Here is a 15516-nt window from a genome sequence, read left to right on the forward strand (position 1 = left end):
TATGAATGGTAGAATTATTTGGCCTGAAACGTCTTTTATTATAGCTTAATACAGGGGTTATGGAGTAGCCAATCCTTACCCATCTCAGAGTTCCTTGGCAGTTAGTGATACTACCAAAAAGAACCTAAGAGTTTTACATTATCAGACTGACTCGGGGCATTTCAACATAGGAATGTACTCCTTCCTCAAGCTCACTCAGATATGTCCTCTATGACAGGTATCACCTCCTGTTCTGAACCTTTCCTCTGCAAACTTCCGTGGCACCCTGGGTACACATGGTTCTGAGTGAGAAACTGTCATCTTTTGGTCATTTTTTTCTTGGTCATCCCCATTAGGCTGTGGAGTCTTTAATGGCACAAGCTGTGTCTTACATTCCCAGGGCCTAGCACAATTTCTAACACACTCATACATGTTCAGTAAGTATTTTGGTTAAGTAATAGATTAACAATAATAAATATAATATTGCCAGTCCCTGTGCTCTATACTCTTTCTATGTAGTAGCTCCTTGGAGCACCCTATGAGGTAAGTGTTGTTATCATCCCCATTTTACAGATAAGGAAACTGAGGCCTAGAGAGAGAAAGTAACTGGCCTGAAGTCACATAGCTAGTAAATGGCAATTGAAACCAAAGTTTCAAAGATCTGTGACCTCTGCCTCTCATTTTCACTACAACACTATCTGCTTGAAAGAGATAATGCTTTTCACTCTAGGCAAACAATCTTGTCGTGGAAAGGATTTTAGAGCTCACCTACTCCGCACTCCCAATGTATGGATTAAACAAGCGAGGATCTCAGAAGCTGACTTGTTTGAGATCACTCACTTTTTCTATAGAATAACTTAGAAGGCTTTCTGGTGAAAAGGGGGAGGGATACATAAAAATGTACAGGGCCACTGCTGTCTTAAATTTTGGGGTGCTCTTCACAAGAAGATGGTTATTTGCATCAGAAAGGGTTATTCCTAACTGCTTTCCCCATCTCTCTCCCTTTCAGGGTTCACTGTTTCCACTATCTCATCCCTCTTGCGAAGGAGGGGAACTATGCCATTGTCGCTAATGTGGAAAGTATGGATTATGACCCTCTGGTGGTCAAGCTCAACAAAGACATCAGCGCCATTGAGGAGGCCATGAGTGCCAGCCTCCAGCAGCACAAGTTCCAGTATATATTTGAAGGTCAGACCCTGCCTCTGTCCCTGGGAGTTTGGGAGGAAGGAAAGGTGAAGGTTTTCCTGATTTTCTCTATCACTGAAGTTCAAAACTTGTAGGAAAAGGTTGTTGATTTTTTGTTTGTTTTTCCTTTTGGATTAAAGCTGCAGTACCTAGCCTCTGCGTGTGTGTCTAGGTAGGCAACAATATGGCTTCCAGCCACTCCTTCTTCATAAGGAGATTTAATCTGAGATAAGGCAGATGGCAGCCAGGCTGCCCCCTTGACATGCTGCTCATGAGAGCTGGGTAAATGTGTGGAGTGGACCACAGATTAACTCAAGAGGAGCTCATAAAGGATAAAGAAACACACACACACCATACAGAGACAACCCTGAAAGATCCCCCTCATTGGCTAAAATTATCACTGGAAGGGGAAGTTTTCTCTCAGAGAATGAATTGTTGTCTGGAAAAAACAGAAACCTCGGGACTTCCCTGGTGGCGCAGTGGTTAAGAACCCGCCTGCCAATGCAGGGGGCACGGGTTTGAGCCCTGGTCCCAGAGGATCCCACATGCCGCGGAGTAACTAAGCCCATGTGCCACAACTACTGAGACTGCGCTCTGAGAAGCCCACGCACCGCAACGAAGAGTGGCACCTGGTCTCCACAGCTAGAGAAGGCCCACATGCAGCAGTGAAGACCCAACATAGCCAATAAATAAATCAATAAATAATTAAAAAAAAAACCAGAAACCTCTGATGAGCAGCAGTTTTAAGAAGGCTGCATCCATAAATGCCTTCAGGGCCAAGCAAGTAAGGAAGGGTGTGAAAGACAGTCCTTTCCAAAGGCATTCACCTTCAACACTGAAAAAAATGCACTGCCAGCCAAATCATTTTCATGATGAATTCCTCCAAAGGACCCCTTTTAGGATTTCAAATTATATCCCCTTTTTTTCTTGTTCTGCTTGGTTTATATGTGGACTTGGGGGCGAGAAGAATCTGTGGCATCTCACAGAATTGAGCCAGTGTTATTTAAAACAATTAAGAAGGTATTTAGTGCAAAGGATTGTGGCAGCCTAAAGATGGAAAGAGAGTGTCAACGCATGACCATGTCTTGCTTTATGAAATGGTTCTGTTCTAGCAAATGTGGACCCCTTGCCCCCTAAAAAAATTCTGTTTTCCCATTAAATTATAGTGATGGAGATCTGTTCTGAAGGGGAGTATCCCTAAAAGACTTTAGCCAGAAAGTATGAAAAGGTTAGCTATTAGCCCCATGGCTCTGTGAATTGGAGACTGCAGCCATACTCTGTAGCTTGACGGTACAGGGCACATCTAAGAAATCACTTTCCTGACTACACAGAATTCCCCTCAGGCTCTTGACAGTGGCTCTTCCAAGCCCCACATATCAACATTCACATCCCAGAGGTTTCCTCATTTTGACCAGACATTTCTTAACATCTAATTCTGCTGGGCAGCAACATCTTGAGAACAGGTATAATCCTCTGACATAGAAGAGATTTTAACTATAAAAAAAAATCATAAATTTGAGGATTCCTATTTAAAAAGCTAGCTATCCCTCTGTGATATCACTTTCTAAATTCAAAAGATATAACATTGAGTTTCCCAAGTTGGGGAGGTGGCAGTGGTCTCAGTCTTCTTGGTGTGTCAAGAAGGAGTATTTTATTATTTTTTTAAGGAGTATTTTAATCACAGATATTTTTTCGAATTCCTGATGTATAGTGATAATACAAAGCAGCCAACTTTTAATTGGTTTATTATTATAATTGCTTATACTTAATTGGTGTATACATTTATTTCTTTATTTATTATTCTCTACAAGCATTGCATTGCCTCATAGCCTACACGTAGGGCAGACCACACTAAAGCACTGCAGAACAAAATTCTGCGTGAAGTTACGGGCTCAGGAGAATCACAGCAAAATAACCTACAGAGATTGTTCACATAAACTGTCTTGCTTTAAATGTAAAATCCATGTGTGTGTTTCTTTCCCTTCGAGTGAAAAGCTTTTTACTTCGCTTTCAAATAGTAGCACATACACGCGAATTTGTGGTCTTGAAGCAACACTGGGTGAGTGTAGCTGAAGCAAGAGACAGTGCCTTCTCCTGTCCTTTTTCTATATTTATCCGAATCAAGGGAAAACTCATTCTGAAGACAGAAGGAGCCATTGACCCTGAAATTACGCCCTGAGACAAAAATAGTAGACCGCTTGTGACTAGTCAGACTAACTTTAGAATTCTGGGGAGAACATCTTGCCAGAGTCCAACTTTGTAAGAATAAGAGAAAAAGAAGGAAGAGAGGTTTACTTATTTCCAAGTATTTAGAATTAAAGTCTAACTTCTAAGAATGGTAACCCACATGTGCCTTGGGTTGTTCTCAACCAGCATTCCTCAACTTCATTACCTAGGATAACCTGAATGGGACCTCCTAGTTTGTTGATGTACTACCCAGCCCTTTGCTGAATTTCATAGACCTTAAGACAGTCCTTTGGCGATGAGAACAAATCACTTACGATACCCCAGAGAAGTGCACAGGTGTCTTGTAGGAGCTCCACAGTTACTGCATGATATGCTTTTCCTTTGCACTTTGTTTCTGATTGCATTCTCTCCAGTTACTACTTTAGAAGTACACTCCATTGTCAGTGTTGAGGTGTAGTAACATTAATGCCAATAGCCCATTTTCTTATTTTTACTTATGTAGGTTGCCAATCAACTTTTGAGCCAAAAGTACACCCCTACCTGTTTTGTAGGAGGAAAAGGAGACCAAACAGATCATCATATTTACCTGTGTTCTTCTCCGCTTTAAAATAACTGTACAGAAAAACAAGAGTTCTTTGCACTCAATAGTTTAAAACAACCTGGCATGTACTCTAAGCCCTGGAATGGTGGCTTTAACTGTATATGGCAGTGCTGGAGCTGCAGATATACCAGGTTTTTTGAGAGCAGAAAGTCTCCCCATTTGTAACTACTTGGGCACTGTGTAAATACTCTGAAATCATTGTAAGATCAGCTGGTCCAACCATCAGAAATAAGTTTTCCTCGGTCATTTAAATTTTCTGATCAGTAGAAGAGAGAAATCCTGTGTCGGTTTATGCAAGATGGCACTAATCCGTCTTCTCTTTCCTCCCCACTGCCCTGTGCTGATCCCTCAGGCCTAGGACACCTGATCTCCTGCATCCTTATTAACGGCGCCCAGTACTTCAGGCGCATCAGTGAGTCTGGCATCAAGAAGATGTGTAGGAACATTTTTGTCCTTCAGCAGAATTTGACCAACATCACCATGTCTCGGGAGGCAGACCTGGACTTTGCAAGGTAGGAGGAAAGATTGGGCTCAGTTCCTGTACCAAAGCCAAGGCCTCATTGTCTATCAAGTCATTTTTAAAAATGGGTTCTTAGTACTTAAAAACTTAGTTTAAAAAAAAATGAGGGCTTCCCTGGTGGCGCAGCGGTTGAGAGTCCGCCTGCCAATTCAGGGGACACGGGTTCGTGCCCCGGTCCGGGAAGATCCCACATGCCGCGGAGCGGCTGGGCCCGTGAGCCATGACCGCTGAGCCTGTGCATCCGGAGCCTGTGCTCTGCGACGGGAGAGGCCACAGCGGTGAGAGGCCCACATACTGCAAAAAAAAAAAAAAAAAAAAAAAAAAAGAAACAGAAGTGATGGATGTTCATTAAACTTATTGTGATGATCATTTCACAATATATGCATATATTGAATTATTATGTTGTACATCTGAAACTAATATGTCAATTATAGGTCAATTTCAAAAAAAAAGGAAAAAAATGGAACAAATAGATGTACTTTGGTTGTAGAGAAGGTAATTCTCTAAAATTCTATTGGATGTTTAACAATTCTTAAACAGGTAATTTTTCCGATTGTCTAACCTAAGTTCTTTTACTACAGAACTTTAGTAACTTTATTTTCTAATTGTAAAAGTAATATATACTCATTGCATAAAATATGTAACATAAAATATAAAGAAGAATATATAAACATTAGTCAAACTTTTAATCTAGAGACTATGATATTTGATATACTTTCTCCTGGTTTTTGTACATGTGCTGTGTGTCTAGGTGAGTTTTCTCATGGGCATGCATATCATTTCTCTTTACAAAATTGTTAATGGGTTTCTTACTCATTTAATTGCATTTTCCTATATCAATAATAATCTGTGAAAGCATGGTTTTTCCCGTATCCATTAATATCCCTTGAAAGTATTATTTTTAACACCTGAACAAATGATCCATGGAGTAAGTAAACCATAATTTATTTACCTATGTATATGCAGATTTGTAGATATTTGGATCTTTTACATTTTCTCTCATCCTAAATAACGTGTTGAATGTATTTTTACATGAATCTGTTTCCTCATCTCTTCTATCTTTCCCAGTTGAAACCCATCCCCCCTTCTTTTTTTCACTGGGGGGAAAATGGTTACTCATCACTATTCGCACTGTTCCTTTATGTAATTGAAGGTTCTTTTTTAAATAGCATTTTCACTTTCTCTTTTCTAGGATTGCTGATCTCAGTTTTTAGTGTTTCCTTATAATACACTTTTTCAAATACAAGAGTTAATTTTATTCTCTCTTCCTATGGTATCAACACTAGCCATACCTTTTTTAAATCAGTGGACCTTTCGAGCTGTAATGAAAACCTCAGTTTTGAACAGGATGGATAATGATTATGGTGTTGGTGCTTTATTGACGATTATACCTAGATGAATTATTCCATGAACTCCTTTATGGCGAGGAAGTCTTTTGTTTTTAATAGTCCAGAATGCTCCTACCTAATATTTAGTATTTCTGTGTCTTTTCACTTGATTTTTTGATTCTTATAGAAGTTCAAGAAAATTTGAAATAATTCTTGAGACACTGAAGGGGATGATGAAATGTTCTATTACTTGGACAATTATTAAGACATCTATGCTAGGATCTCTGTGTTGAAATCGTATAACCATGTATCTTCACTTTTAACCTGTCTTCTCCAACCTGTCACTCCATTTGTTCCACTGCTACCCTGTTGTTCTGCTTTTCTGTCCGCCTTCCCTGTCTTTCTTTCTATTTGTGTGTGTGTTCATTAAATTCCCTATTTTAGGCTAAATTTGTTGGAAAGCGTTCCTTGCTCAGATTAGGGAAACCAGGTGTGACTGAGTGCTGCATTTATTTGGTCTCTCTGATGGGGAAGGATCTCATTATTGAATTAGTCTATTCATAATAACATTGACAAGGGTAAGATAAGAACATGGAGGCCTGAGGGATACAGAGAAGCATTATTAATTCTCTGAGGAATGTAATTCCTAAATTCAATCATCCTTTTTTTAAATGATTTTTTTTTTTTAGCTGAAATAAGTAAATTAACACAGCTTTTGGCAGACAGTATGGGGCCCGAACACATGTAAAAACACTAGCATCTGAATAATGAAATGTTGACTGGGCAGTATTGAGTTTGGCATCAATGGGCCATATACTGGCAAAGCAGTTCTTCAGCAAAACCATGCCTTTCACAGTTGGATTTGGGAGTGGTATCCAAAGAAGTGGGTATAAGCTGAAATGTGACCTCTTGGGAGAGGTACTGCTATTACTACTCTTAATGGATTATGAGAGGAGATAGGCTAGCTTAAGTATATAGCATTGGATGATTCTGTCCTGATCTCAGCTCAAAAGACACAAAAAATTTTTTTTAATTATTTTATTTATTTATTTTTGGCTGTGTTGGGTCTTTGTTGCTGCGTGCGGGCTTTCTCTTGTTGTGGCGAGAGGGGGCTACTCTGTTGTGGTGTGCAGGCTTCTCATTGCGGTGGCTTCTCTTGTTGTGGAGCACGGGCTCTAGGCACGCGGGCTCAGTAGTTGTGGCACACGGGCCTAGTTGCTCCGCGGCATGTGGGATCCTCCTGGACCAGGACTCGAACCCGTGTCCCCTGCATTGGCAGGTGGACTCCTAACCACTGCGCCAACAGGGAAGCCCCAAAAGACACATCTTTACCAGACTTGTAAGCTCCAGGAAGCCCAGATTTTTTCTGTTTCCTAGGTGCATGGACCAGAGTAAGTGCTCATTTTGTGTATTGGATGAATGACTAGGTATCAAATCAAGACTTCTTTCTGTGGTAAAGAATTTGGATAATGACGAAGTTTAGTTTATCTTTAATGCCCTGAAGGTTTTAACCAGCTGACGTGGGTCAGTTTTCTTATTGGCTTATGAGAAACAGAGCATCTCCCTTGCAATTCTTTCTTTGTAGAGAGAAAGTGTCACAAAAAGGAGTACTACGTCCCTACTGTTCATAGTCTCTTTCTCCTTCATTTTCTCTCACTCCCATACATACATATATACATAAACACACTTCATAGCCTTATTTTTTTCTGTTCTTGTTTTTGGTAGGGACAGGTTTTATGAAATGGGCTCTATCAGTTCTACTGAATGTGAAGCTATGTAAAATAAATATAACAGCGATACCAAAATAGCCAGAAATAATAGACTGTAGCAGCAGTGTGTCTCAGCATTCCTTAAGCAATGTCCAGTCAAGCATAGACAGCATCTGTATTTCCAGCAAATCTCTATAGGAATGTTATCTTCTAACACAGTAATTAATCACTAGTTGCCACGTGTCAGAAAACTTATTTAACAAGAAGTTGCAAGGCTCTTGTAGTTTTTTTACTTTCATAGCCTTCCTGGCCAGTGGAACATAGAACACCCCTTCCGTAATAAAGAAATGAGAGATCTGGACTGATTCCATTTATGCTGACTCTTTTGCTCAGCGGTATTGTTGAGTAGTGGTAAACCACTACTCAGTGGTATTGTTGAGTTGTCTCTTTCTTCAGACACACCTTTGCTCCAGCTAATCTCTAATAGGGATAAATCTTGGATAAGCAAAGGATCAAGATAACCTATAACATGACCAGAATTGCAGAGAGACCCTGACCCCTATGGTAATTTTCTCTGCTATGGTTTTGACCCTTTTGACCCAACCGCTGATTTTTCAGACTCAAAAAGAGGCTTTGTCCTGGAAAATCACTACAGACTAACTAGAAAGTAGAAGGCCTCTAAGAGTGTGCTCTTTAGTTGCCTTCATCAGAGATCATCTTACCCTGAGCTGTCTTGTGCTTCGAAGCAACCCAGGAGTCCAGCAGTAATGGGAGAAGTCTGAATGGGCACTGAAATCCCCAGGGTAGATCTGGCAGTCTCTATAGTTCAAGTGAAGCCATTATTGAACAAAAAAATAAATCCCAGAGTTCTCTTCCTAGTACTTCCATCTCTTCCCCCATTCTCCCTTTTGTATCTATCTCTCTCATTACAGTTGCCTCTCTTTTCTCCTTTCTCTCTCCTGTTGCCTCTATTATCTCTCCTTGATTTTGTGGTCCTTTTGGTTTTCTTTAGACTGGTATCTCTCATTCTTTAATCTGACACAGATAAGGAAATGAAAGCTAAGGTTCAGGAAGTGGTAAGGTTCTAACACATAAGAAAGCTTCCTCATCCTTTTATTCATTCATTCATTCAACAAATATGTATTGAGCGTGCATTCTCTCTAGGTCCTGCCCTTGTGGAACTTACATTATTGTGGGCAAGACAGACAAACAAATAAGTAAAATACAAAGTATGTCAGACGATGATACGTGCTATGGTGAAAAATTAGACATAAGAAGGACAATAGAGTGTGCCAGGGTATAATGAAGGTAACCTGTGATTTTCAAGTGTTCATGGAAGTCCTTAATGAGATGGTAGCATTTGAGGAAAGGCCTAAAGGAAGAGTAGGAGCAAGCCATGTGGATATCTAGATGAGCTTACGAGGAAGGGAGCTCTAGGAGCAAAGAACCAGAGGGAGGCATATATTAAGCATTTAAAGAACAGTAGAAAGGCCAGTATGGCTGAAGTGAATGAACAAGGAAAAGGTAGGAGTTGAAGTCAGAGGTTTAATCTAAGAAGCTGAGATCTCGAAGACCATTATAATAACACTGACCTTTACTCTGAGTGAGGTAGGAAGCTGTTAGAGGGGTGAGGACAGAAGAATGCCATAATATGACTTATAGCATAAAAGAATCGCTCTGGCTGCTATGTTGAAAATAGACGATTTTCCATTTCTCCTGAAGAGGGGAGGTTACAGACAAGGGCAAAAACAGAAGGATCTGTTAGAAAACTATTGCAGTAATCTGGGTGAAAGATATTGGTGATTCAGACTAAGATGGTAGGAGTGGAGAGGATGAGAAATCGTCAGATTAGGATATATTTTAAAAGTAAAGATGGGGCTTCCCTGGTGGCGCAGCGGTTGAGAGTCCGCCTGCCGATGCAGGGGACGAGGGTTCGTTCCCCAGTCTGGGAGGATCCCACATGCCGCGGAGCGGCTGGGCCTGTGAGCCATGGCCGCTGAGCCTGCGCATCTAGAGCCAAAAAGTAAAGATGACAGGATTTGCTGAGGGATTGAAGTGAATAAATGCCCCCAAGGTTTTTGTTCTGAGCAGTTCAAAGGATGGAATTTTCATTTATTGAAATTGAGCCAGACCATGGAAAGGCAGGTTGAGTTGAGGGGGTGGGCTGAGGGGGCAAATACGAAGGGGCTATCAAGAGTTTGGATTTAGAAATACGATGTTTGAGATACCTATTAAACACCTAAATAGAGGTAAAGAAGAGAGAGATGGATATACAAATCTAGAGCTCAGGAAAGAGGTGTAGGCTGGAAATAGGAGTTTGGGATTTGTTAGCATATAGATGGGATTTTAAAGCCATGAGACAGAGTGAGAGGTGAGATCTCAATGAGAACACAAGCAGAGGGAAAAGAAAGGCTGACCAAGAGTTGGTCCTTGGGTCCTCCACTGTGTAGATGTTGGAATACTGGAGAAGAGCCAGCAAAGGAACCTGAAAAGGAGCAGACAGTGAAGTAGGAAAATAACCAGGAGAGGTTTGTGTCCCAGAAGTGAAGAAAATGTTTTAAGAGGAGAGGGTCTTCATCTGTGTCAAATGCTGCTGGTTGGTTAAATTAGCTCAGGATGGAAAATCAGCCCCTAGTGGACTTGATAAGAGACCTGCATTCCTTTTTTTTCTTTCCTGGATGTTAATTAGATTTATTGTGGTGATCATTTCACAGTATGTACAAATATTGACTCGTGTTGTACACCTGAAACTTAATATAATGTTATATGTCAATTATAACCCCAATAAAAAATCACTCTCTATATATATATAGATATAGATGTATGTGTATATACGTAATACAGTTTTATGTACACACATCCATTTAGTTCTGTTTCTCTGGAGAATGCTGAAGAATACAGGCAGTCACATTTTGTATTTTTAGATTCCTCATGAGAGAAGTTTGGCCATTCCTCAATATTCCATTGTTTTCCGTGTTCCAGTGTTTCCTGCACTGGTTTTCCACGTAAATTTCAGAATATCTTGGTTGGAAAAAAAAAAAGATATTACTGTGTGTGTGTGTGTGTGTGTGTGTGTGTGTGTGTGTGTGTGTGTATAAACATAGGCAGTTCATATACAGAGAATTTTTCCAATGTAAAGGATCTTCATTATATTTAAACTCACACTCTTTTATGTACATCTAGAATACTCCTACCTGTTAGCTGTTTTCCTTCACTTTTGGTCAGTAATCCTTTTCTTGGCTAGTTTGCCGACGTTTTCCATCTAAGATATGCCACAAGATTGATGGCCTCAAGCCTTTAACTTCAGCTTTCTTCCTTCTGCAAGTTAGGATTGGGTTTGGGTCAACTCTGGGTCAAAAATATATTAGGTTAGTCTTTTCAGATTGTGTTTAGATCCATATATCAAGAACACACTAAAATTGAGATGGCTTCCTTGGCTGCCCTCTTAAACCATTCGACCTTTTAAGATTCTTTTTCCAGTTTTGGTTTCCTCTTTGCACTCTGCCTATACAGTTTCTGTTGAAAGTGCTACAGGAAATCATTTCTTAAAACCTCAAAGCCCTCCACTTATTTCATTTTTTAAAATTTCTTTTTTATTCCAGAAAACAAAGTACTCCAAACAATTCTGGGGCACTTAGGTAGTAGTATGTTAGCAAGAACACAGTGGAGGGAGTCAAACCACTCTTAAGGTGCTAGAGTCCTAGCTTGGAGCTGTGTTACTTTAGGTAAATCACTGAACTTCTCTGATGAAAATTGCACTGCCTACCTTAATGGAACTCAGGAACAGATGATATTGGATTTGGAAAATTAATTTGTAAGCTGTCAATGAATATCAAAGTGTATTAAATTTTTCTTCATTCCCTAAATAAATGGTACTTGATTTGTAGTCCCCTATCTACCACTTCCCATTTTCACATTAAATCAAAATTATAATCTCTTATATCCTTGTTGTTGGATAGTGAATAGACATACTGAAACCTCTAAGCATATTTGGAGACCTGCATTCCTTTATCTGCCCTATACAACTTACCTAGTGTAGGAACAAGCTTCAAATGTATTTGGGAAAAGCTGCTCACTCCTCAATTCCATGGTAGGGTTTGAAGCATTCAGAGGAAACAAAAATGCAATTAGAGTGATTCTAGTGTGAGGTATAAAAGACCAAATTGGCAGCCTCTCTTTTCTCATTGAATGGTCACTAAGAAAGCCCTGCTCTTCCCAGCATAGGTACTCATCATCTATTTCCCATGATGTAGCAGAGTTGTGATCACTCTTAGAGGGATACTAACCAAGTGATTTTGTTTCTAATGATGGGCACTCTCTGCTTCTAGGTGCCCCACCCCTCTCTAGCCCCAGTCCCTCTTCCAGCAGCTCCAGGTTAGCTTTGAAGCTGTTCTATATATGCTGACTTAACCAGTGAAGCTCTATATCTCCCATGTATAGTGCCCATACTGTGAAGCAGGAGCATCTCCATAGAAGACACCAGAAAAATCTCACTGGTAGAGAAGGAACCATTTGGTACCTGGGGACCAAAAGAGAGAAAAAATCTTACCTGAACTGCCGCCTCTGAACATAGGTTTATATGGAGAAGTACAATACACCAGTATTTGTTTAACTCAATAAGAGATTGAATCAAGAAAGTGAAAGACAGCCAATAGAGTGGGAGGAAATATTTGGATATCATATATCTGATAAGGGACTCATATCCAGAATATATAAAAAATTCTTACAACTCAATAATACAAAAACAAATAATCTAATTAAAGACTAGATAAAGATATCTCAGTAGCAATGAGCATACCTAGTAACCCGAATCTGGTTTCTAAGTACTATTCTTCAAAAAAAGAAAGCAGGGATCTTGGGGGAAATGGCTGATTGTAGGACTGGAGCAGGAAATATACAAGATGAGCCTGGAGCATCTTGTAGTACCAGAAAGTAAGGAAGCACTAAAAACATGCACACACATAACACATTGTGTCAAAGAGGCACAGGAACCAACAGAAAGAGCTCCCAATGGCAAAGTTGGCATAATCTGAGTAAGAAAATAAATAAAGTAGTACTGAATTATAACCCAAAGTATAAAATAAATATCCATAAGTCCATACTGATATAAATGATTGAATACATTGGTAAACAAGGAAGAGACAAATCTGTGCAGAGGCATTCCAAATAGATTATGTAGCTACCATACTCTAAAGGTAGGGGAGGGACTTCTCTGGTGGCACAGTGGTTAAGAATCCACCTGCCAGTGTAGGGGACACGGGTTCGAGCCCTGGTCCGGGAAGATCCCACATGCCGCGGAGCAATTAAGCCCGTGTGCCACAACTACTGAGCCTGCGCTCTAGAGCCTGCAAGCCACAACTACTGAGCCACGTGCCACAACTACTGAGCCCGTGTGCCACAACTGCTGAAGCCCGTGGGCCTAGAGCCAGTGCTGTGCAACAAGAGAAGCCACCACAATGAGAAGCCCGTGCGCCTCAACAAAGAGTAACCCCCTGGGCCTCCCTGGTGGCGCAGTGGTTGAGAGTCCGCCTGCCGATGCAGGGGATACGGGTTCGTGCCCCGGTCTGGGAGGATCCCATATGCCGCGGAGCGGCTGGGCCCGTGAGCCATGGCCGCTGGGCCTGCGCATCCGGAGCCTGTGCTCCGCAACGGGGGAGGCCACAACAGTGAGAGGCCCGCATACCGCAAAAAAAAAATAATAATAAAAATAAATAAAAAAAAAAAAAAAAAAAAAAGAGTAGCCCCCACTCGCTGCAACTAGAGAAACCCCACCCACAGCAACGAAGACCCAATGCAGCCTAAATAAATAAATAAATAAATAAATAAGTAAACTTATAAAAAATAAAGGTAGGGGAGCCAAACATTCCACTTCTTAAGGTAGGTTTCACATAGTGACTTCCTTCCAGAGAGTACATATGGAATGGGGGAGAGTAACTTTATACTGGAGAAATCTGACACATAGTATTTCAGCCAGGCAGTCAAGGTCAGCATCAACATGCATAAATCATGAATATAATAAAGAGAAAAAATATCAAATAAATTCGAATACATGAACATCGTACAAAATACCTGTCCAGTACTCCTCAAAACTGTCAGGGTTATCAAAAACAAGGAAAATCTGACCAACTATTGTAGCCAAGAGGAACCTAAGAAGACATGACAACTACGTGTAATGTAGTATCCTGGATAGGATTCTGAAACAGAGAAAGGATGTTAGGTAAAAACTAAGAAAATGTGAATAAACTATGGACTTTAGTTGTTAATAATGTATCAATATTGGTTCATCAGTTGTGATAAATGTATCATACTAATGTAAGATGTTAATAATAGGGAATCTGGGGGTAAGTTATATGGGAAATCTCTGTTCTATCTTCTTAATTTTTCTGTAAATCTAAAACTACTGGGGAAAAATAAAATTATTAATAAAAAGAATAGGCAAAGGATTTGAATAGACATTTCTCCAAAGAAGATATATAGATGGCTAATATACACATGAAAAGATACTCAACATTATTTGTTACTAGGGAAATGCAAATCAAAATAAGTTACCACATTACACCCACTAGGATTGCTATAATCAAAAAGAGACAATAGCAAGTGTCAGAGAGGATGTGGAGAAACTGGAACATTCATACATTGCTGATAGGAATATAAAATGGTGCAGCTGCTTTGGAAAACAATTCATCAGTTCCTCAAAAAATTAAACATAGAGTTACCACATGACCCAGCAATTCTACTTCTAGACATATACCCAAGAGAAATGAAAACTTACATCTCCACAAAAATTTGTACACAAATTTTCATGGCAGCATTATTCATAAAAGCCAAAGAGTGGAAACAAGCTAGGTAACCATCAACTGATAAATAAAATGTGATAAATCCATACATACAATTGGTATCATTCAACTAAAAACTAAAGTACTGATGTATGATACAACATGGATGAACCCTGAAAACTTTATGTCAAGTGAAAGAAGCCAGTTACAAAAGACCATATATTGTTTAACTCCATTCATATGAAATGCCCCAAGTAGCCAAAGTTATAGAGATAGAAAGGAGAGTAAGTAGTGGTGACTTAGAGGAGGTGGGTTGGAAGGAAATGGGGACATGGGTACAAGGTTTCCTTTTGGGGTGATGAAAATGTTCTAAGATAGATTGTGCTGACAGTTGCACAACCTTGTAAATATACTAAAAGACATTTAATTGTACACTTTAAATGAGTGAATTGTATGGTATGTGAATTACATCTCAATAAAGCTGGGTTTTTTTTCTAGAAAAGAAAAACTAATATAATGTTATATGTCAATTATACCTCAATTTTTTTTAAAGGTTGAGCTCTAAAGCTTTGAAAGTCCTAAATGTTAAGTCATAGGAAGTAAGTAGCCCAAGTTTTTTACTCACATTAATGGGGAACTTCATAAAGGAAATATCTAACGCTTTTTTGAGTTTCCCTAACCCATCTGGAGAGAGAGGAGATGGAGGCAGAATTAATTTTTGGAGGAGGTGATACTTAATACTAATCTTAAATGAAATTCTCTAGGGTAGCGAGAGAGCCATTTGGAACAGAAAGGGCAGTTCAGAGTGACTGGAGCAGATGCTCAAGGGAAGCGAGTGATAAAATATGAGACCTGAGGAGAAATCAGAACTAGCTCAGGATAAGCCCCACCCTATCAGAGGCTTTCTCTCTACAGTTTCAAATCATTCCTTCTTCTCCCACCAGCACTCCCTATATTCCTTACCCTGATTTATGTTGCAGCATGTATCACCATCTAATATATTTTATATTTACTTGTTTATTTGTTCCTTGTCTGTCTGTGAGCTCCAGAAGGCAAGGACTCTTGTTCACTTCTGTAGCCCCGGGGCTAAGAACAATACCTGGCATGTAGTAGGCATTCAATAAATATTTGTGGAGTGATAACTTTATTCTGTTGGTGACCTAAAGGGCTTTAAGCAGAAGAGTGAGATGGTCAGATTTGTATTCTAAGAAAATTAGTTCAGTAGCTGTAT

General features: G+C 39.8%; 1 protein-coding gene across 1 annotated transcript in view; it reads left to right on the forward strand.

Annotated features, from left to right (window-relative positions):
* Window positions 1-15516, forward strand: part of EXOC4 (exocyst complex component 4) — an 815775-nt gene that overhangs the window by 752430 nt on the left and 47829 nt on the right. Inside the window, exons 16-17 of the mRNA XM_082632942.1 lie at window positions 989-1167; window positions 4305-4464. Coding sequence (XP_082489068.1) covers window positions 989-1167; window positions 4305-4464 — 339 coding nt within the window. The remainder of the gene's footprint in view (window positions 1-988; window positions 1168-4304; window positions 4465-15516) is intronic.

Source organism: Mesoplodon mirus, assembly GCF_964341445.2.
Source record: "Mesoplodon mirus genome assembly, chromosome: 9".
Taxonomy (NCBI): domain Eukaryota; kingdom Metazoa; phylum Chordata; class Mammalia; order Artiodactyla; family Ziphiidae; genus Mesoplodon; species Mesoplodon mirus.